The 24,964-nt window shown below is 34.1% G+C and overlaps 1 protein-coding gene across 2 annotated transcripts in view; it reads left to right on the top strand.

Annotated features, from left to right (window-relative positions):
• The window catches only part of LOC113509686 (ionotropic receptor 93a), a 28,198-nt gene extending 5,734 nt beyond the window's left edge, over positions 1-22,464 (top strand). Inside the window, exons 4-19 of one of the 2 annotated variants that reach the window (XM_052899380.1) lie at positions 4,013-4,180; positions 5,624-5,841; positions 6,315-6,482; positions 7,454-7,621; positions 8,442-8,546; positions 9,407-9,513; positions 10,550-10,610; positions 11,376-11,475; positions 12,289-12,395; positions 13,968-14,130; positions 15,445-15,665; positions 16,393-16,480; positions 17,111-17,230; positions 17,551-17,629; positions 21,688-21,832; positions 22,345-22,464. In XM_052899380.1, coding sequence (XP_052755340.1) covers positions 4,013-4,180; positions 5,624-5,841; positions 6,315-6,482; positions 7,454-7,621; positions 8,442-8,546; positions 9,407-9,513; positions 10,550-10,610; positions 11,376-11,475; positions 12,289-12,395; positions 13,968-14,130; positions 15,445-15,665; positions 16,393-16,480; positions 17,111-17,230; positions 17,551-17,629; positions 21,688-21,796 — 1,982 coding nt within the window. In that variant the 3' untranslated portion in view covers positions 21,797-21,832; positions 22,345-22,464. Of the gene's footprint in view, positions 1-4,012; positions 4,181-5,623; positions 5,842-6,314; positions 6,483-7,453; positions 7,622-8,441; positions 8,547-9,406; positions 9,514-10,549; positions 10,611-11,375; positions 11,476-12,288; positions 12,396-13,967; positions 14,131-15,444; positions 15,666-16,392; positions 16,481-17,110; positions 17,231-17,550; positions 17,630-21,671; positions 21,833-22,344 lie in introns of both variants that reach the window. The other variant, XM_052899379.1, reaches the window with a different exon arrangement.
• Positions 22,465-24,964: the final 2,500 nt, after the last annotated feature.

Genomic DNA, 24,964 nt, shown 5'->3' with positions numbered 1-24,964 from the left:
TCTTTTTCATGTACTTCCTGGTATCCAACTAAGACGAAATAATGTATTACTATGTGTAAATCGAAGACAATGTACTTAATATTATTGAAATTGGTGTGAGGGGTCTCAATCAGACCAATAGGTACTAAAACATTTATTCCAAAACATTTTTTGTCTAATTGTCAGTCTGTATGTTTATTCGGGCATTACTGAAGATAAAACTTAAAATCAGTTGTATGTTTTATCTTAATATGTCCTCTAGATCATTTATTTTCTTATTTCTGAAATCCACGCGTACGAAGTAGTGGGTAAAAGTATACAATAGACTTACTCCGATAATTATATTGTTTTCAAATATTCTAAATGGGGCATTATAGAAAATAATAATTCCAAAAAGTATTTTATTGTTATTTGTATTTCTACAGGTGTATTATTTTACACTACATTTTTTTGTAATAATATTATATTACCTGTATTTACATATATCCTATAAATATTTGTAGCATCTTGTGATATAAATAGAATAAAGCATGATGAAACAAACAACATCAGTTTCATCATGCCGTGTGTACGAACACCAATAGTAACCTGTTATGTGTACCAAATAAATTAAAAAAATATACACTACGTTAATAATGAACCCCATTGTCGAGCCCTAAAATAAATCATGAATTTATGTCACGAAGTAAACTTGTACAGAGCAATTAAGAAAAAATAGTACTACAGCACAGATCTCCCTCCAAAAACACGGCATGGTATTAAATATATTTTTAATGTTATTGGCCATATAGTCGATATTCTTTTTTTTATAATTATTTACACTATTATATTCATCGTTGTTTTATTCCTTTTTTTTCTGTTATAGTACCTATTTTCGTTTTGATTCGTACCAGACTCAATTGTTACAAGTTTTTAGTATGAGTTTTTCGTCTTTTGTATTATACGCTTGTGTATACGCTTAGTTCCCTTAATATGCAGTTAGATTCTCACGCAATATTTCGATGATGATAAGAAATCGTGATATATTGTCATTTCATTTCATCACTATACTTACGTACGAGAGGAAGTATAGGGAAACCATATTCTAAGCAAGGACATCGCCATCTTATGTCACGTTACTTCCAGCAAATGTTATCAGAGTCCTGGAAGTGACAACAACATCACCTAATTTGGAATTCAGATTTACTTTCTGTGATATTATTTACAATGTTGTTGTAGTTTTCATTCATTTTATATATTTGTTTGTTTTTATATATTTGCTTCATTTGTTTTATATATTTGTGCAAACTTTTATGGCTGTTAAAATATTATTTGTATAATTATTATATGTGTTGGTATAGCTGTCTGTTTGCTTTAAATAAATAAATAAACGGGAATAAATTAAATTAAGTATTACAAATATTATATACACATACCTTACAACTATGTACTATAAATATTAAAAACAAGACCTTAAAATAAATAAATAAAATAATTAATGCCTTATAAACACTTCTTGTTTAGGGATAGGTAATATCGATACCGCTTCTATATCTAGGTATATATTGGTTTCTTCTAGATATTAGTGACAGAAGAAAAGGTCATTAACCTTTTCGATATCATATTTTTTTAATGAATGATGATATTTTTAATGACAGATGATAGGTGAGGATGAAGTAGGTCAGTTAGCCCATCGTGACGAATTCAACAAGAATTGTTCACGATGGTTTCTAGGGGGAACCACGTGGAGGTCTACCTAATAGGGCATATTGCTAGCAATGGGGCTGTCAAACTCTATTGCTAACAATCCCTTCCCCCCCTCGATACCATATTATCATCATATATATAATCATCATCATAACAGTCTTTAACTGTCCATTGCTGAACATAAGCCTCTCTCTTGGGGGGGTTTTGCTAAAAGTTGCCACGCTTGGCAGGCGGATTGGCAACTGCAGTTAGGCTGTGGAGATGCTTTAGCAGGGACGCTACTGCCCATCCTTCGCTCTTTCTTAGTTTCGCTTCTTATGATATCCACGGGAAAGGAAGGGGTGACCTATTTATTCTATGCCGGGACCACACGGAACAGGATATTATAATACAGAACAACCATTATCAATACATATAATAAAATCGTAACTGATCGCTGTCTGTACATGGAGGATATATAATAAAAACTATTATAGGGGGGCTCTATGAACGCAATACAACCTATATAGATAGATTTTTAGAATTTTTGTGTTTGTCTGTGCATTTGTGCACGCTAATCTCAGAACTATTTAACCGATTTGAATGCGGTTTTCACTAATACGTTCCAGTTTGCTCCACTTAAAATTTAGTGTTTGTTTTATTTCAGTCCGGTTCATAAATAAAAAAGTTATATCAATCTAAAGAATCATATATAAAATGCTATAAAATAACCGATCAGTAGTTGCATTGGCTGAAACTTTATGAAGGTATTAGGTACATAATTATCATTTAAGTATATAATACAATATAAAACCGGATTTATGAAGGGTTCCAATAAGAATGATATACGGGAACTACATAAAAGCGAACAACGCCGCAGGAAACGTCTAGTAATTAATATTACATTACTAGCTGACTCGGCAAACGTTGTTTTACCACATACATTATTTCTAGAACTATACATGAAAATTTATCGTACTATAATCATTATATTCGATTGTCATCTTACAACCATATTGCGGCATATAAAAATCACGATTAAAAAATAGGGGTTGATCATAAAAGGGTGAAAATTTGAAGTTGTACGTATTTTTCGTTGCTAAATCATAATAAAATAAAATTAAAATAAAAAAAAATGTGATGGGTCATCCTTATTAATATGGGTTATGAAAAATAAATGTTGGCCGATTCTCAGACCTACCCGATATGCACACAAAATTTCATAAAAATCGGTAAAGCAGTTTGGTAATAAATACCGTGACACGAGAATTTTATATTTTATATATAATGACATTTAATAATTTAATTCCATTTTAATGTTTGTCAAACACAAGGCATGCTGTGGTTGTCTATAAATGTAAGAACAGTTAGATCTAATCTACCAGTGTATTGTACTAAAATGTCTAGCTGTATCTTATGTTGGTAATCCTATAAATAAATAAATAAATATATAAATAAATAAATAAATAAATAAGATGTAAATAGAATATATGTTATGATGTAAGAATGTGTGCATGATACATAATAATCATCGTTTGTATATATATCTCATATTATTAGCCAACGTTATTCTTAAATTTTAGCATAAAATCCATTGTTTGCGAACAATTCCTTTTTAGACCTATAGGTATCTATTATTGACGTTGATAGATTATGTGCAGGTTATGTTTAGCTCTGATTTTTCGTGAATACTATGGGAGATCTTTTGTAAATTTTAATATTTAAATGAAGATGATGATTGACATTGCCAATAGTTGGCCCTTTGGTAGAGGGGTTGGCAACCGCAGTTTTTGGTTTCGCAGGTTTTGGTGATATTTTAAGATAGAAGCTGCTAACCATGCCTCGAAAATTAAATTCCTTAAGTCACCTTTTTTTATACAACTTAGAATGGCAAACAAGCTGACGGCCCACCTGATGGAAAGTGGTAACCGTCGTCTATAGACATGAGCAGTACCATGGACATAACAGAGTATACTGTTTTGCCCATGATACCCCCATGCGTTGCTATTCCTGAGAACTCAGATGTTATTCCTCTGTACCCAGTAAATTCACGCCATATCCCACCCTTCAAACCGAAACACAGCCATGCAAACACAACTGCTTCACGGTAGAAATACGAATAGGACAGAGGTACTCAAGCAATCGACTTTTGTACAAAGTCTCCCTCTGGTAATCACCTCTTATAATTCCAACGGGAAAGGAAAGTGTGCCCATTCTATGCCGGGATCACATGGCAAAAAATATTATGGATTTTTTTTATGCAACTTAGAATTGCAAACAAGCTGACGGCCCACTTGATGGACAGTGGTAACCGTCGTCTAAAGATATGGATATTTTGATTTTATGAAATATGAATTTTTTACAACAGGTCGCGACATGGTGTCTCGGGTGGTGCAAGCTCTGACATTGCAAATTGAGGATGATAGTGTACCGTCCATATCAGTCACGGTGTTCAAGATGAAGCACGAGGTAAATGAATATTTGAGGCGCAAAGAAATATACCGTGTTTTATCCAAATTACCTGTCAAATACATAGGTGAGTTTTTTTTTATATATAACCCTACTTCTACGGGGGGAAAGAGATTGTTAGTAATGGAGACTGAGAATCCTATTGCTAGCAATATACCCAACCAGGTCGACCTCCTTGCGGTTCTCCCTGGAAACTATCATGGTTAATTCCTGATGAATTCATTATGATGGGCTAACTGGCCTGTTTTCATTCTCATCTATCACCCTTCACTGATGCTCCACCAGCGTATCCTGTTAGTGCAGGCGGGGTTACCATACCATTTTCACCCATCAAAAAAAACCCTACTTCTACAGCGATATGGCACTTGCATGTCATTGTTTTGCCTATTTATCTCTTTACTGTTATTCGGCATTTCTATTTTTGTATGTTCGACATATGTACAAGTAATAGGGTTTTTTTTAGGATTATTTTGTTTAATTCCGCTACCATTAGTATGTGTGCGACTGCCAACACTCGAAGATTGACTACTATTATTATTAGTAGAAGTTTTACGACCTGTTCCACTATATAGGTCCCCAAATGTTTGTTGTTTGATATCTAATGAGATTTGGTATGATTTAAAAGCAATTTAAAAGCAAAAGACAAATCACATGTTCATCTCTGAAAACGATTTGTCTTTTGCTGTTGTCTTGTTATCTTTATTCTTCAAAAAGAAGGGAGTTCCCAACTCGATTGTCTTTTTTTATGTTTGTTACCTCATAAATCCGTCAGTTATAAGTCGATTTGGAAAATTATTTTTTCATCTAAAAGGATATATTTACAGTTTGGTCCCATAGAATTTTTATCAAAATCAGTTCAGCAGTTTAGTTCTTAAACCAAAATAACTGTTTTTTTGGAACACAATCTTAAATTATATCTGAACAGTACAATAGCTCATACCAACATTGACTTAATGTTAACTAGCAAAGCCGAGGCGGGTGCCTCGGCTTTGCACGGATGCAATGCTGCACCGCTATGTCCTTGCATTTTAAATCTGTAATATCTTCGGAAATAATCATTAAAATTACATGCTGTAAAAGGTCATATTGATCTATATTAAATAGACAATGTAATTAAGGTACTTAATTGGATAAAAATTATTGCTGTATTGCTTAAAATAATTTTGTAAATAAGCCATTTTTTCCCGTAAAATGTAAAGGATAAAAAATGGTTATTGTGGGTTATCCTTAAGAGATAGACATATACCATCGTGGACTTTTTTGTTGACCTTTTTAAGGTGTACAATACTGTAGTACATTATTTTGATTTATCTCGTGGAGTTCAGCCAGCGTTTGCAATGTAAGCGCAAAAAATGTGTTTATTTATGACATCACATTAGAAACCTCTAAATTTACCAGTGTTTCTCTACAATATTATGCATATATTCTACATATAAACCTTCCTCTTGAATCACTCTATCTATTAAAAAAACCTGAAAGTAAGAAATGTTTTATCATATTCTATTTTCAGGTGAAAATTTTATAGCGATAGTAACCTCTGATGTGATGACAACCATGTCAGACACGGCCAGGGAGTTGTCCATGTCACATACTCTGGCACAGTGGTTGTACGTCCTCTCAGATACAAACCGTCATAATGGAAACTTATCTAACCTGGTCAACACTTTGTATGAAGGGGAGAATATAGCTTTCCTTTATAATATTACAGATGATAATCCTAAATGTAAGGTAAAAAAATATTGATAATATGTCTTAAATTAGGCTTAAATTAGGTCGTGTTTCTGATATGCTATCAGAAATACATCTGGCAACACGAGTATGTTTATATAATCTTAAATAGCAAATATGAAATGCAATTAATGGCAGACAGTCTATGGGGGAGGCTTATGTCCAGCAGTGGACGGATAATGGCTAAAATGATGTTGATGATGATGATAATGGCAGACATAATAAAAATCAAATGGCAAAAATAAAACACTATGTTTAATTTAAATTGAATGAAGTGTTTGGGATACTCTGGGAATGGAGAACGAGTAACCAAAAGACTGAGAGTTCTTGACTATAATGTTTTTTTTTATACAACTTAGAATGGCAATCAAGCTGACGTCCTACCTGATGGAGAGTGGTAATTTACTGGCTTGATTGATTATTTATTACGTTTTATTGCTTTAAAATTTATAACATTATAACAATGCTTTCAGAATGGTATATTGTGCTACAGTCAAGAGATGATGAGTGCATTCATATCAGCTTTGGATACAGCAATTCAAGACGAGTTCGACATAGCCGCCCAGGTCTCCGACGAGGAGTGGGAAGCTATCAGGCCCACTAAGATTCAAAGACGAAATATGCTTCTAAAACACATGCAGGTAACTACACGAGTATAAATTAATTTTCTAGAAGCTGTGTAAGTATGGCCGTGTAATCCTGGCATAGAATAGGTTACCCCTTCCTTTCCCAAGGGTGTCGTAAGACGCGACTAAAGGAGGGCGAAGGATAGGCAGCGGCGTCCATTTTAAAACATCTCGAAAACCTAACTGCGGTTACCGATTCGCCTGCCAAGCATGGCAACTACTGTCAGAACCCCTAAGGGGGAGGTTTATGTTCAGCAGTTGATATGACGATGATGATGTGTAATTATGATTACTGACAATGGATGCTATTGGATTAATTAAGATTAAATACAAGAAGAAAAGAGTTGGTAAATACTTTTTGTCCCAGACTTCGAGTTGCAAAACAATGTGCCTTGTACCAGTCAGTCAAATTATTTGATAGGTTGCCCACTGATATGAAAATCACTGATCATTTCAATACCTTCAAAACTAAGCTAAGAGCTATTTTGTTGAAAAAATTATTTAATAGTTTAGACGAATTTATTAATTGTGTGTTTGACAAGTAATTTAATTTTGTTACGACAAGTAATTTATCTAATATCTATTATAAGCTATCAATTTGTGTTTATTTTTTTTATTTTTGTATTATTTTTTTATTCACTTTATTGTTTATTTCTTTAATTTTTAGTTTATAAAATATTGTAACTTATTTCAAACACAATTGTGTGATTGTTATTGAATAAATGAAATGAAATGAAGAATAGGTACATTCTCTATTAGGTACGGCGATGGGTGTTGTTTTCGGCTAGACGGACTGATAGCTTGTTTGAAAGTTAATAAGGAGTAATAGCTCTGTGTCCTACAATCTTACTGTAAAATTTTTAAATGGAAACATAGCAAGTACAGTTATTTGGTAGCAGAACACAGGACCGAAGTGGTTAGCCTCTGTGGATGGCTTTTGCACAAAGTCTTTGTCTGATAGAATCGTTAATTTATTCTTTTGCCAGCAATATCTGGCCGTTAAAGCCGAGTGCGGTAACTGTACTACGTGGAGGGCGCTGGCGGCGGACACTTGGGGTACCACTTACTCACTCCTATCCGACACACCAGAGCAGGAAGTAAAGGCTGTAGAAAATATTACCACTCCTGTAATAGAGAAGATCGATTTGATGCAAGTAAGATAATTTATTATGATTTTAAATCCTTATAGTTTAAAAGGTGTGTTTTTTTAGAGATGAAATGACAACTTCGTATGTCATTGGCGAGGTATTGGGGAGCGATGATAAATAGACATGTCCTATTAGACATTGGCAGGGTATTAGGGATCAATGATTAATAGATGATGATGTCAGGGATGAGGATGAAGTCAGGTCAATTAGCCCATCGTGGTTAATTGACCGTAAATTAATCAAGATAGTTTTTAGGGGCTTACCAAATCCTTCTCCTTGTTTCCCATAAGCAGATATACCAACATGAAGTCCAATGATAGTATTCATGAAATTAAATAACATAGGACGTTTTATATTATAGTAATTCACGCAGTCGAAGCCACGGGATTTAGATTGTATATTTTTATTTAATAATTTTAATTAAACAGTCTGAACCATTTATGACCAATTTTACAAATAAATAGAAAAACCTATATTGTGGTATAAACCAAGTTTTTAACAGAAGAAGGTACTCAATTCAGTTATATGTTTTTGTTACCTCATAACTTCATCAGTTCTGGACCGATTTGGAAAATATTTTTTTTTATCAGAAAGGACATACAGATCGGCCCCATAGAAATTATATCAAAATTGGTTCTGTAGTTTAATTTTTAAATCAAAATAAATGGTTGTACTACGATTGAAATTAGTTATTTTGTAATACACAATTTAATTATTTCAATTTATATAGTGAATATACGAGAGGAAATTTGTTAATATATTAATTTTCCTGTAACAGAATTAATTTTAAAGAAGTGTTTTGTTTTGTCACGCTGATGACGAATAGGTCGGATACTGGCGGCCTATGGATGCCATGAGGTACGACGATGTTTTGTTCCCACACGTGGAACATGGATTTAGAGGGAAACAGCTACCCATTATTACATATCATGTAAGTACCATATAACCTTTTAGGATTCTACTTGCAATTGAATCTAGTTTAAAATTTATAAACTGAATAAGAAAATTTATTTTCTTTTATGAGAATTGAATGAAATACAATATAAGATAAATGATAAAAAAAAAAAACACAGCATAAGAAAGAACGATGTGCAGCTATTAACAGGATTTTTTTTTATGCAACTTAGAATGGCAAATAAGCTGACGGCCCACCTGATGGAACGTAGTAACTGTCGTCAATAGACATGAGCAGTGCCATGGACATAATAGAGTATACTGTTTCGCCCATGACACCTCCCATGCGTTGTCATTTCTGAGGACTCAGGTATTATTCCTCTGTACCCTGTAAATTCACTGCCATATCCTTCAAACCGAAACACAGCCATGCAAACACAACTGCTTCACGGTTGAAACACGAATGGGACAGAGGTGCCCAAGCAAACGACTTTTACACAAAGTCTTCCTCTGGTGATCCCTCGTATAATTTTATATTCTTATCTCTTAAAACATCTTTAAAAGCCTAATTGCGTTTGCCAACCCGCCTGCCAAGTGTGGCGACTACCGGCAAAACTCTCTTTATGGGGAAAGGAATTATGTATGTCATATCCAGTGGATATGGCATATTCTATGCAAGGATTACACGGCAAAAAGTATTAGAAAATTAGCGAAAGAAAAATATTAAATTTAATTAGAAGATTACGGCTAACAAATTTTGCAAACATGTGACGTTCAATGTGTGGTATGAGAGAAGGCGAACAGTGTCAATGTGTGTATGTTTTTATATATATAAATAGTATATTAGTTCCAGTTTGGTCAGGAAATAGGTATTAATAGGTCATTATATATTTTCAGAACCCTCCGTGGACTATATTGCAGGTAAATGAATCCGGCGCAGTCTCCGGATATAGAGGGCTTATGTTCGACATTGTCGAACAGTTGGCTAAAAACAAGAATTTTTCGTAAGTTTTGTGAAAGAGAGTTAATATTGAATATAAATTGTTTTCCATAACGTGTAAATATTGATTTTTAATAAGAATCACACGGTTATATGGTACCGTTAATGCTCTATATCTTCGCGGCTCACTTTTGGCCACAACAGAAAATCAGTGTTTTGCTCTTTTTAGGGCAAAGCAATAAACTGAGTTGTGGCCATTTTGTATTACTATGGCACACGCATGAAGAAAAAAAAATTGTTACTAATTTTATGCATTCTCATTTTGTTTATGTTTTTTTTTAATTTTTGTACATGTATCTTTTTTTTTATCTTTTTTCACTGTGCATTTGTGTCTATTGCTGTTTGTGTGCTGTAAGTAATGCAAATAAATTACTTATCTATCTATCTATCTATATAAGCAACCTCTCTATAAGCAACATTCTTTATATTTTTAATTATTCTACTCAGCTTAGTCAGTAAAAGACATAAGTAAAAATATTTTCCAGACGGTAAAGTATTTTTATACTCCTTTTTCCCTATAAGCAACTTTTCCCAATAAGATTTTTTTATTTATTGTAAATTGGTTCAAATGAGTTGCTTATACTCGTATAGAGCGTTCACTGTATATTATTAAGCGTTTCAAATGCATGATGACCGTCGAAGTATATATTCGGTAGATATACCCCATTAGGTATATGTCTGCGCCATTTATATGCTGAAATTTATCGCCTGATTTAGTTTTAAGTTTTTTAACCGACTTTAAAAAAGGAGAAGGTTCAGACTTAGAATACTCAAAACTCCGATTATAATTTTTTTTATACATCTAAAAAATATACTATCTTCTGTAACTTAGATTATTAAACAAAAATTTTATTAAAATCGGTTGAGTAGTTTTTAAATTAAATTAACTGGTCTGACTACAATTGAAGGCGTCTCTTTTCTGTAGAACAAAATCTGCCTATAGTAATGAAACAGAGTGGTGACTCCTATCATACGGCCATTAAATAAATTGTTATAATAAATTAAGCCAATCAATTTAAAACTGAATAATTTAATTGCAGGATTAAAATCTTACTGCCGAGTAATATAAAGAAAGATTTCTCAAACGAGTCCATCACAGAGGTAATTAGTAATTGTTATTTTTAAACTACTTCAAAAAGTACGTTCAACTTTTTATATTGTAATCATTAAATTTATATACATTAAAATATGTCCTTATGGGATTTTAACATTCAGATCTACATAGATAAAGTTCACGTTAATTTTTTTTTAATGGGTGAAAATGGTATGGTATGGTAACCCCGCCTGCGCTAACGGGATACGCTGGCGGAGCACCAGTGAAGGATGATAGATGAGAATGAAAACAGGTCAGTTAGCCCATCATGATGAATTCATCAGGATTAAACCATGATAGTTTCCAGGGGGAACCGCGAGGAGGTCGACCTGGTTGGGTATATTGCTAGCAATAGGATTCTCAGTCTCCATTATTAACAATCCCTTTTCCCCCCAGTTCACGTTCATTATAAATAACTGATTAGTTTATTAGAATTATTTTGTTTAATTCCGCTATCATTAGTACGCGTGCGACTGCCAACATTTGAGAATTGACTACTACTACTACCAGGAGAAGTTCTACGACCTTTCAAATTAGACATCAATATCTGACTTTTTAGGTAGGTAGCGACGCGTGCCTCTAATAGGCATTAAAGGAAAGATCGTAGAATTTCTACTAATAATAGAAGTCAATCTTCGAGTGTTGGCAGTCGCAAGCATACTAATGATAGCAGAATTAAACAAAATAATTCTAATAACCAGTGATATGGACTTCCGTAAAATAACACCTAATTCAGTAAAATATCCACTACAAATAATTTGGGTATATTTCAGATAATGAGTGAGAGCTCGCAGCTAGCATTATCAGTGGTGGCGAAAGGTCAGGCTGCCCTAGCTGCGGCAGCCTTCACCATTGTACCTGACCGAAATCCAGGTATTCTTATTATTATTGAGAACTGGACTTATTTAGTTAGAGAAACCTATATAGGTCTCTCTAATGTAGGTATATATAATATATACTACCTATATATAACCTAAACACTACGACATCTAAGATTTTTTGTGCTCGCCCTTTTTTTAAATTCGCTGCTAATTTCTTTCAATGATAGGAATTTGAAGAAGTTTTTTGTAGCGATGTTTTTATCTCCTCGAGATATAAAGAGTATTTTCCAAAGGAGGTATACCGTTCGTGCATAAGTAGGCTGTAGTCACAAATTAAGTGTTGGAAATAAGTGACAGTTTTAAATTATAAACTGACTGTATATATATATATATATATATATATATATATATATATATATATATATATATATATATATATATATATATATATATATATATATATATATAAAAATAAAATAAAAAATGTACACACAGAGAGAGAGAGAGAGAGTAAAAGTTTTGTGTGTGTTTTAGAAAACACAAAATGATTTTTTTTATACAACTTAGAATAGCAAAAACAAGTTGACGGCCCAACCAATGGAAAGTGGTAACCGTCACCTATAGACATGAGCAGTACCATGGACATAACAGAGTATACTATAGTTATATGTAAAGGAGCATTAATATCAGCAGAGTGGCGTGCAATATTATGACAATTTACAAACAAAAAAAAAAACTAGAAATTTATGTTTTATGATGCGAGAATATCATCTCATAACATAGATGTACCTTCACTCTATTTACTTACTTAAGATTGAAAGAAATTGTTTCATTGTTAGAATTTTTAATTTGTGACTTTTGTTAGGTATAAACTACACGATACCAGTGAGCACACAGCCGTACGCGTTCCTGATAGCGCGCCCGAGGGAACTCAGCAGAGCTATGTTGTTTTTGCTTCCATTTACTACTGATGTAAGTATATTATACTTCCATTATATGGCCGTTCTAGTTATCAAGCGATTGAATAATAGTGTACAATAAATGTTTCACTCATTAAAAATATTTATTTCAAAAATCAACATATTGGACAGTCTTTTTTGCTTATTAAATCGGTCCTATGGGTGTTTTTGTGGATAATGTAGTTTTTGTTTATATTGTAGGATTGATAGTAGGTTCATTTTGTAAATAAATTTAATCAATAATTTAAAAAAACAATAATTATTTTACAATAAAACAAATAAATTTTTAAATTGTCCAAGTTAACAAAACACTCTCTCTAGTCGCTGGTTCGGTGATATTTTACTAACTTATTAAAATTGTAACTTGGCGATGTTTTTTTTAAAAGTCGAAATAATAATTTTTAAAAATTTGTTTTATTGTCAGTGTGTCTGTATGTTTATTATGGTATCAAATGCGGGTTTGTGAAAGTGTAACTTTAAAAGTGATATGTTGTTTTATTTTGGTACGTCATCGAAAAGTAGCCTATTTCATCATAGTTTCCTACTTCGACGAACTTTCTATTGCCCACTACCTGCTACTTAGTACGAAGTAGCGGCCAATAGACTTATTAAATAAAATAGAAAAATGCAGAGAAACAAAACAGAGTGATATTAAAATCATTAACATGCTTTAGAGGGTGTAAAATATAAGGTTATTTGTAAAAAAAAAAATTGAGTATAAAATTGGCAAAAAATTTAATCTCCTATACCCATCCTACTACTGTTCAATTTCTTGTACTAAGTAAAGGGCTGAACACGCCTAGACGCACCATGACTCTAAATGAAGTTTTTTTTTATACAACTTAGAATGGCAAACAAGCTGATGGCCCACCTGATGGAAAGTGGTAATCGTTGCCTATAGACATGAGCGGTACCATGGACATAACAGAGTATACTGTTTCGCCTATTATGCTTTGCCATTCCTGAGGACTCAGGTGTTATTCCTCTGTACCCTGTAAATTCACGCCATATCCCACCCTTCCCTTCCCACCCACCAAACTGAAACACAGCCATGCAAACACAACTGCTTCACGGTAGAAACACGAATGGAAGTAAAAAGTAAAAGTATCATTTTTGACTTATGTTTTTATTTTTTTTATTATACTCGTATTTTATTTAGTTTTAGTTGTAGAAACAATTTTGATTTTAAACAATTAATTTAATTAATGTATATAATATACAAAAGTTTTATTAGGTAGTGTTACCAAGTCAAAGTAAGTCATTTTAGCCTTCGTATAAAGCTATATATAAACATGCCACGAAATGAGATTCGTTTTATCAAGTGATATTTGCTTTTAGTATATGAGGTTCTTAGGAACTGTTAATATTTACATTGATGAATTGCTTCTATCGTTCGAGCTGTACAAACATAAATTCGGGAATATGTTTCTCAGCTAATTTCTTATACGCACTATTATTATTTCTTACAAACACAACTGCTTCACCGTTGAAACACGAATGGGACAGATGAGTCCAAGCAAACGACTTTTGTACAATGTCTCCCTCTGGTAAATCATTAACCTAACATTTTAAAATAAATTTTCAGACGTGGCTCTGTCTAGGACTAGCTGTAATACTTATGGGGCCTACTCTATTCGTGGTGCATCGCATGAGTCCGTACTATGAGGCCAAAGAGATTACGCGTCAAGGCGGACTGGCTACCATACACAACTGTCTATGGTATGTGTACGGGGCTCTCTTACAACAAGGTAATATTTTAATATCTAAATGTTTTTTCTTTTATCACTTGAAATAGCAAATAATTTTACGACAGTGTTACCAGATATGTCTTTTTATTTTTATCCAAATTTTAAATAAAATGCTCTGAATTGATACGATTTCCTTCATTTATATCAAATCGTAAACTTGCGTTGTTTTTTTTTACTAGATATATTTTAAATACACTATCGGGACTTAACGCGACGAAATGTTTTGCAGGTAAATAGTCCTACGTATAGAGGCATAACACCTTAGTTCTCAGGAATGGCAACGCATGGGGGTATCATGGGCGAAACAGTATACTCTGTTATGTCCATTGTACTGTTCATGTCTATAGGCAACGGTTACCACTTTCCATCAGTAATTTTTAAAGATTAGATTATATAAAAAAAAATACTTCAGCAGTTTCACTAGAGGCTCCGATGGAGGTAAGATAAATGCGTAAGAAAGGTAATTGTCTCATAAATTTGAAAGTCCTTTACCTAAAGAACCATTTGTCTGAAACATTATCATTTTACGTGAGGTTTTGTTACATTATTGCGGATAGTATACGTAAACTTTATTATAGGAAAATGAGGTCGTCTTAAAAAAAATATCGTAATTTCTCATAACGTTTACGTAATGAAAAGTTATGGGTAGATTTGTATTGTGCCCATACACAGTCTCTCTCTTATTTTTTGTTCTCACTTTCCATTTTTCCATATATACTGACATTGTTTCCATGCTAAATATCCTAAAAAAAGCATAAAGTTCTAAATATACTATTTTTCTGTTGTTGTTTTTTTTTTTAAATATACTATTTTTCTGTTGTGGAACACCAATGAGGGATGATAGATTTTTTTTTTCAACAATAAACCAATTAATAATGACAGGCTGTTACACAGTTGGTTTTTTTAATGGATGATAATGGAACTGTAAACTTGCCTGTGCTATTGATTATACGCTGGTGGAACACCAATGAGGGATGATAGATGAGGATAAAGCAGGTTAGTTAGCCCATAGTGACGAATTCAACAATAAACCAATTAATAATGACAGGCTGTTACACAGTTGGTTTTTTTAATGGATGATAATGGAATGGTAAACCCGCCTGCGCTAACGGTAAACGCTGGCGGGGGGCACCAGTGAGGGGATGATAGGTGAGAATGAAAAGGCAGGCTAGTTAGCCCATCGTGATGAATATATCTGGAATTCAGCACGATGGTTCCAATTCCAGGATGGGAACCACGTGGAGGTTGACCTGACAGGGTATACTGTCATCCCTTCCCCCTACATAGTTGGTTAAAGAGTAGTGATATTTCCAGGTGGTATGTACTTGCCGCGAGCCGACAGCGGGCGTTTGGTCGTTGGCACGTGGTGGTTGGTAGTTCTGGTGGTGGTCACCACGTACTCCGGAAACCTGGTCGCGTTCCTCACATTCCCCAAACAAGAGGTGCCGGTGACGACCATTGCTGAACTCTTGGAGAATAGTGACACGTACACCTGGTCGATCACTAAAGGATCCTATTTGGAGAATGAATTGAAGGTATATATTTTGATTGTAAAATCCTTAAGTGTCTAGTGTCCGAAAATCTGATATCCAAGTGTCTGAGTGTCCACAGTCCGAGTAATACCTGCAGCTGATTTTCACCATTGTACAATCCGCCGCAAACTAAAGTTCCATCCCAATCACTTTGATGAGTGGCGGTCCTCCACCTGATAGGCGCTAATATGTAAACAAACAAACTCACTGGCTTGGCTTATCAAATTACCATTAAATTTGGTATGCACACGTGGCATTGAGGGTGTTATAGACTGCTTCTTATCTCTGTCGGTGAACATATGCCGGTTATGTGGACAAAGTTGCGGGTAAAAGCTAGTGCGTTATATTTATATCATATATTCGTCAAAGTGACTCATTTGCGTGTTAACTTTTGCGTTTAAACAGCTCAACCGATAGTCATGAAATTTAGCATCTAATAATAATCATAATGTACCTACCCGTAATCGTAGTAGAATTGCACACGATTGTTTCCAGGGAGAACCGCAAGGAGGTCGACCTGATATTGCTAGCAATGGGGCTACTAATCCCCATTATTAACATTCTTTTCACATCCAACATTGTTACTGTTCGAATGAAACCAGTAGATTAGAAACAGGAAAACTTTTAATAAACATAAAAGCACTTTTACATTTGAAATATATAATGTAGGTGCACATAAATATTTATTACATACTTGTTCAAGTGAATAAATTAAATAACATGTTTTCAGAATTCCGACGAGCCGAAATACAAGGCTCTACTGAAGGGCGCCGAATTAATTTCAGATATAAAAGGAACGAATGCTACTTCCATTTTAGGTGGGTGTTATTTATAATTGTTAATACTCAAATATATATATATATATATATACACACAAATTTTACATTACTAGATTATATATTCGATACAGTTTATGTAGAAAATATGCAAACAGGTTGCATCTGAATTTGGTAGGGTTATACGTCCGTATAATATTTTTTATAATACACTAGCCTGCTATGAATTGACAATTTTATCACTCCTTCTATGTAATTTCTTGTTCTTAGGTTTTAGGTCTATTCGATGTCATCCGATTTGATTTCAATTAGCTAACGTCCATTCGACGTCATCCCGATTTGATTTCAATTAGGTAACGTCCATTCGACGTCATCCCGATTTGATATCAATTAGGTAACGTCCGTTTGACGTCATCCCAATTTGATTTCAATTCGGTAACGTCCATACGACGTCATCCCGATTTGATATCAATTAGGTAACGTCCATTTGACGTTATTCCGATTTGATTTCAATTCGGTAACGTCCATTCGACGTCATCTCGATTTGATATCAATTAGCTAACGTCCATTCGACGTCATCCTGATTTGATTTCAATTTGGTTACGTCCATTTGACGGCTATAGGATCCCAATTCGATCGCGTCAAAAGTCAACTCGCAGGTCGATGTTGCAGAATCAAATCTGTTAAGCCGCGCTCGCGAGCAGCGCCACGTGATCGTCGACTGGAAGCTGCGACTTGCGTATCTCATGAGAGCAGACTACCTCGCCAAGGACACCTGCGACTTTGCTCTCAGTAAGTGTTATAATATTTTATTTGAAGCAAAGAAGTAAGTCGAAGAGCCAATAACCGACGGGGAAGAAAGGTTCTTGAGTGGCGACCGCGTATGGGTAAACGCAGTGTTATAAAAGTTTCTTCAGGGTCGGTAACGCACACGTAACATTCTTGGTGTTGCAGGTGTTCATTTTCTTTTTTTTTTCAACGTTTACCTTCAGACGGGTCGTAAGTTTGTTTGCTATCTTAAAAAAACTGCTTTATTAATTAAGACAACATTGAGAGAGCTGCGTCTTTTTAAATTGGATTTTTATATAATTTGCCCATCGTTTTTTTTTCAGGTGCAGATGAATTTTTGGACGAACAAGTTGCAATGATTGTGCCCGCTGGGAGTCCCTACCTTCCTGTTATTAATAAGGAGTGAGATTTTTTTTATACAACTAAGAATCGCAAACAAGCTGACGGCCCACCTGATGGAATGTGGTAACCGTCGCCCATAGACATGAGCAGTACCATGGACATAACAGAGTAAACTGTTTCGGCCATGATACCTCTCATGCGTTACTTCCTTCCTAAGGACTCAGGTGTTATTCCTCTATATCCTGTAAATTCACGCCATATCCCACCCTTAAAACCGAACTTTAAAGTTTGACAGTTCAATTATAAAAATAAATAAATTAAGATTATGACTCAAAGGAAAGAAAATGTAACTTCAACCTTTTCTTGAAAGAGGTAATTGAAGGGCTCTCTTGTATGTGGGAAGGGAGTTTATTCCGTAATTGGGCAGCTCGATACGAGAAAGAGTTGCCCATAAAATGTGTTCTACACAAAGGTAGGTCGAGAATCCTGGACTGAACTTGACAGGAGCATTTAGGACGGATTGGTGGTGGTAATAATTTAAATCGAGAGCGGAGGTACGAAGGAGAATTGGGGTTATTAAGTATGTTATAAAGGAAAGAAAGGATGTGCATATCACGTCGAAGTCGGATAGGAAGCCACTTTAACTGGTTGCGAAAGGCAGAAACGTGATCATATTTACGAAGACCAAAGATGAACCTAATGGCCAGATTTTGTAATCGTTCCAGCTTGTTTAGAAGCTCCTCAGTCACATCCAAAAAACAGAACGTCGCCATAGTCAAGTATTGGGAGTAGTAGAGATTGTTTCGAGCATGATTTTAGTATTTACTGGGAGAAAGTATTGAAGTCGCTTGAGAGAGTGAAATGTAAAGTGCATTCTCTGAGCTCATTTATATATATATCCATTATGAGACCAAGGTATAACCTATATACTAACTCCATATATATAATTCAACCTATATCCTGCTGCTGCCAATAATGATAGCTTGTGATTTATTTATATATATATATATATATATATATATATATATATATATATACCGTATATATAAGACAGAACATAAAAATAGATCAACATTTCAACAGTGCAAAGTGTCAAATTACCATAAATAAAAATAGATATTAATGATCAGATAATATATATATATATAAAGAACGTATATTAATTTTAAAACGCAATCAAATTTAAATAAAAATAGATACAATGTAGATAATATTTTAAAATATTTTTTAAATGTCATTAAAAGTTATTTTTAAATTCTCAAATGAAAGAAAAAAACAGATACCTATACAGTTATTATATTTTACCTAACGTGTCGTTTTAAATAAATTTAAATAATATTAAAAATTAATATATCTAGTTGTATGAGGAAATATAAGCACAATATAAGTCTATGTGTGGTAGACCATAGAGAGATTACTGTAATTTTATTATTTGTTATATATATCTATGTATCATTATAACAACCTTTAACTGCCCACTGTTGACCATAAGCCTCCCTCTTGAGGGATTTTGCTAGTAGTTGCTATATTTGGCAGGCGGATTGGCAATCTCAGTTAGACTTTGGAGATGTTTTAAGAGGGATGTTGATGTCTATCCTTTGCCCTGTCTTCGTCGCCTCTAATAAATTTCCATGAGAAAGAAAGGGGTGGCCTGTTCTATGCCGGGACCACATGGCCATAACAATACATTATTCATGGAGATATTAATTAGCCGTATCCCGCGGCTTTGTTCACGTACTGAAGTATATAAAGTATCCTATATATTTAATTAAAATTACACCTACTTGTGTATCCAATTTTACACAAATCATTCAGCTTTTTTAAGTCTGACTAAGTAACAAACATACAGACAAATCAAACATCATCGTCATCATCATCCAAACACGTTTATAATTTTAGTAGAATATAGTGGATCATCAACATAATTTCAGCCGTCTATTCTATATATCTATTCACTGCTTAACATGAGCTTTCTTCATAAGGGTTCTCCATAAGTAAGTTACCTGTAGTCACAATGCTTGACAAGCGGGTTGGCAACCGCAGTTAGGCTTTTAGAGATGTTTTAAAAGGGGCATTCCTGCCAATCCCTCTACCATTAAGTTCCTTTAGTCACCTCTTACGACACTTATAGGAAAGGAAGGGGTGGCCTATTTTTTTTTTTTTGATGGGTGAAAATGGTATGGTAACCCCGCCTGCGCTAACGGTTAACGCTGGCGGAGCACCAGTGAAAGGTGATAGATGAGAATGAAAACATGCCAGTTAACCCATCATGATGAATTCATAAGGAATTAACCATGACAGTTTCCAGGGGGAACCGCGAGGAGGTCGACCTGGTTGGGTATATGGGATTCTCAGTCTCCATTACTAACAATTCCTTTCCCCCCTAAGGGGTGGCCTATTCTATGCCAGGACCACACGACCCTGACCATGGTATATAATAAATGTAATTTATAAAAATAGAAATTATACCATCTCGATTGTATTAAACGACAAAAAATTTTATTATTTCTAAACTTAAAGTTTAGAAATTATTAATAAGGTGGTAGATGAACAAACAACGCGGGAGAATGACGGAAAATTGTATGCGAATATGGAACGTGTCTGTCGTGTTAGTGGCCAGTCCGAATGAAGGAGCTGGAATAATTATGTACAATTTATTTAATCTACTTAATGGAACAGAAAGTGGTGTTTATACTGATTATGAGATGAGTAGGTACAATTTTTTCTCAAACATGCTTGGAAATGTGAGCATTATTTTGACAATCTCCATCGAGATAAATCAAAATTGCCGTACTGCCCACATACATACGGACAGCGGCCGGCAAAAGTTGTATGAAAATCCATATCTGTCGTGTTTTGCGGCCAGATAAATTACTATGTAAACTCATATCTGTCTTGTAATTTAAAAATGGAATGACCTTTTACTTCGAAACATGGCTACCAAGAAGGTAACTAATAAAAGGTTTTATTTAAATTTCGAACTGGCTTGCAAATAGCAATGGCAATTCAATATTTACATTATAATTTTGAAATTAATAAAATAAATAACAGCAATGATAATAACATATGAAATATAAAATAAAAATAACATTACAAATTAATTACAGTTAACATTATAAATTAGTTAATACATGTCAATATAATGGTAACTATATGCCAATAATAATGACTTCAAGTTATAAAATTGCAATTGTCATACTTCTTACAAGTAAACATAAATAAATAATAATGTTATAATTTAATAATTTAATGTTGGCATTTAGGTATTCGGTCAGATTAAAAGGTGATTCTATAATTATATTTAATTGTACATCATAATGCTATATCTACTAAGATACGATATGGTTACTAAACCATAAACTATAAATATCTAAATAGAAGAGATAGTTAATCTAGATATATAATTAGAGATAAGTAATTAAAAAATAAAAAAAATATATATTTAAAGATAAAAAATTTCTTTGAGATCATTGCCAGCAGATTAAAAGGTACAATATTATTATGAAAGATGTTTATAATTAATAAAGTATATTGTAGACCCTGTGGGCTACAGCAATTAGAAGCGATCTTTAAATTTTCATAAATATTTCAATACGAACTCGAACCGATACGACAACATAACCTTCAAGAAAAGAGCATATTCCTTTTTAAAAGGCCGGCAGCACACCTGCAATGCCGTAGGTGTTGTGGGTGATCATGGGCGGCGGTAGTCACTTACCATCAGGTGAGCCGCATGCTCGTTTGCCCCCTGTGTTGTAAAAAAAAAAATAATTCAAATTTAATTTGATCAGTGTAATTAAATTCTAATTAAATTCCAAATTAATTTAATGATTTCAACGAATGTTTTATTTCCATATGTTTTATTTTAATTTAATGCAATTTAATGTAGTTGTTTATATTTTTATATCTTTTTATTAGTATCATTATCAATTTTAGTGTTATTAACTAAAATTAAATAATGAAATGCAAAATACAAAATATTTCAATATCACCCTTAGGGAAGTATAAGAAATACGTTTATTTTTTTATACAAATTTCACTGTCATAATGAAGTTATTCTTGTAATGTAATCTTATGTGTTTAAGTTCCCACTCTTTAACAGGATAAATCGCATGCAGAAGGCTGGTCTCATCAGTAAGTGGCTGTACGCGTACTTACCGAAGAGGGACCGCTGCTGGAAGACGTCGTCGGTGGCGCAGGAGGTCAACAATCACACGGTCAATTTGAGCGACATGCAAGGGTCCTTCTTCGTGTTATTTCTTGGTAATCCTTACATTTTTTTTGTATACAACTTATAATGGCAAACAAGCTGATGGCCCATCTGATGGAAAGTGGTAACCGTCGCCTATAGACATGAGCAGTACCATGGACATAACAGAGTATACTGTTTTGCCTATGATACCCTCCATGCGTTGCCATTCCTGAGGACTCAGATGTTATTCTTCTGTACCCTGTAAATTCACGCCATATCCGACCCTTCAAACCGAAACACAGCTATGCAAACACAAATGTATAATGAAATACGGTAAATATATTATCATATATATATATATATATATATATATATATATATATATATATATATATATATATATATATATATATATATATATATATATATATATGACTAACTGACCTGTCTTTTTACCTTCACCAATCATCCTTCACTGGTAGTGTATACCCCCGCCAGTGTGTACCAATAGCATAGGCAGGGTTACCATTCCATTTTCACCCATTAAAAAAAAATGCATTGTTTATCAATATTTTTGTTGCAGGAATCTTCTCCGGGACTTCGGTGTTGGTGTTCGAATTCTTATACAACAGGCGCAAGAAGCGAACAGAGAATGTTATAATCAAACCTTACGTAGAATAAAACATTTATAAGTGAAACGACTCTTAATTATCCTATTAAATCGAATAGCATTTTTGTAAACTATTAATTTACGGAATATTCATCCCCGGTTAAAAGGCAGTATCGAGCCTCTTAATTTAAGACGAGACTTTGTTTCGCTTAGCATCTTCTACCGCCTGTATAACGGAGTGTGTTCTGAAGAACTCTTCAATTTGATGCCTATAGATATTTTTCACCGGGGGGAAAGGGATTGTTAGTAATGGAGACTGAGAATCCCATTGCTAGCAATGGGATTCTCAGTCTCCAAAAAAACCAGGTCGATCTCCTCGCGGTTCCCCCTGGAAACTATCATGGTTAATTCCTGATGAATTTAGCATGATGGGCTAACTGGCCTGTTTTCATTCTCATCTATCACCCTTCACTGGTGCTCCGCCAGCATATCCTGTTAGCGCAGGCGGGGTTACCATACCATTTTCACCCATCAAAAAAAATATATCTTTCATCATCGTACCGCTCACCATTCGCTGGCGCTGATCTAGAAAGATCCGCTGACATACAAAATCAAAGATGGATACAGGCTACTGATTGCAGGCAATCAAAATTGACTGTGCCAACGTTGAATAAACAACTATCAAAACGTTTATTGTATCTAGATAAAAAAAAAAAAACCTTAAAACATTGATAGGGGACAATAATGGGCCATTGCCCGATAAACAAACATTTATACACAATAGGAGCCACAGACAGCCCTCTACGTCGAGGCTGTTTCGACGCCGAAGAAACGGCTGCTCACGTACGCCTAGAATGGTCCCTCAGCATTTGGAAATCCTCGGAACGGTGAGGTCGCTCCGTGAAGCCTGTAAAGATCCCAGAAAGCTTCTGTTTCTGGGTGGAGCTGGGTTAGTTGTACTAGCCACGACTTTACGTATAACGGCCTAAATGAGAGGCTAAGCGTGAAAAAGAGACATTATTATTTACTTTACATTACATTACTGCTCACCATCAGCAGGGAATCCATCCTCAAACCTTTGAACCAGAATGGTAACGCGCAGTGCGGGTTTCCTCTCGCGAACACTTAGGTTGTGGAATGATCTTCCTGCCGGACCTTTTCCTAGAGACTACAGCACGGGGTCCTTCAAAAAGAGTGTAGTAAGGTTTCTTAAAGGTTGACAACGCGCGCGTGTCATCTCTGATGTTAGAGACGTTCATAGACTACGGTAACTTCGTTCAATATCAGACGGGCCGTATTCTTGCTTGCCACCTTAGTTGTGTAAAAAAAAAAAACATTTGAAATGGAGGAATAAAATTATATTTAATTTGCAATAAATTTTAGTGGATTATTATTAATTAATATATTTGAATGGACGATGATGTAATGTTATTTACTAACTAGTGATAACAACAGTACGTTTTCTAGTGATTTTTCCTCGACTTTGTTTGCATGAGATGGATAGATAGGTAATAGTAAACTTATTTAGAAGTAAATTGAAGTCAAAAATCTTATTTTGTATAATTGTGGCACACGCATGAAAAAAAAAAAAATGTTACTAATTTGTAGCATTCTGATTTTGTTTCTGTTTTTTTTTTTTAATTTTTAGTACATGTATCTTTTTTTTTTATTTTTCACTTTGCATTTGTGTCTTTTGCTGTTAGTGTGCTGTAAGTGATGTAAATAAATTATTTATCTATCTATCTATCTATTTTAGTGATATTATTATTATTTTTATCGAATCCAAAATGAAAGAGAATTTCAAATCGGTTATATTTTTTTATGTTTATTATCTCATCCCTCCAACATAAGCTCCAACATTACATACGAATACAGACGAAACCGCGGGATACAGCTAATAACTGCATATTTATTTAGATTTCTACACACACACACACACACACACACACAGATGTTATCACATTCACAACCTAACACATATTATGTATTATTAAAAATACACACGCAAATGTAATAAAAAATACGCTAGCATGGAAACAGCGGCGTGACAGAAACGTGAAAATAGTTCCGGCATTTTGTGAACGAATCCTTGATTGGAATAAGATCACGTGATAAGCTATAATCCTATACTTACTAATAAATGAAATTAAATGGCAAATATGCATAGTGTTATGTATGGTATGGTACATATGGTAATCATGCATGCGCTTTTTAACGACCATGTAATTTTAGTACATTTAAATAGCCGTGTAGGTCTCGGCATAGAATGGGCCACCACTTCCTTTCTCGTGAGTGTCGTAAGAGGCGACTAAAGATCGAAAGATGGGTAGCAGCATTCCTCTTGAAATATCACTAAAGCCTAACTGCGATTGCCACACGCTTGCTAAGCGTGGCAACGACTGGCAAGATCTCCATATGACTAATGTTTAGCAGTGAACAATTAACGGTCGATATCATCATCATTAGCATCATTAATCATTTATCAATAAGAAAACTTTTGTTTTGCATTACCCAATAAAAATACTTTACTTAAAGGAACAAGTGCAGTAAATTACTGGCATAGTGATTTCTGTTATTATGTATTTTCGTAATT

The sequence above is a fragment of the Galleria mellonella genome, unplaced genomic scaffold (genome assembly GCF_026898425.1).
Source record: "Galleria mellonella isolate WM207_F2 unplaced genomic scaffold, CSIRO_AGI_GalMel_v1 utg57, whole genome shotgun sequence".
Taxonomy (NCBI): Eukaryota; Metazoa; Arthropoda; class Insecta; order Lepidoptera; family Pyralidae; genus Galleria; species Galleria mellonella.
Note: the sequence above shows the minus strand (reverse complement) of the source record. Positions and strands in the feature narration are given on the sequence as shown.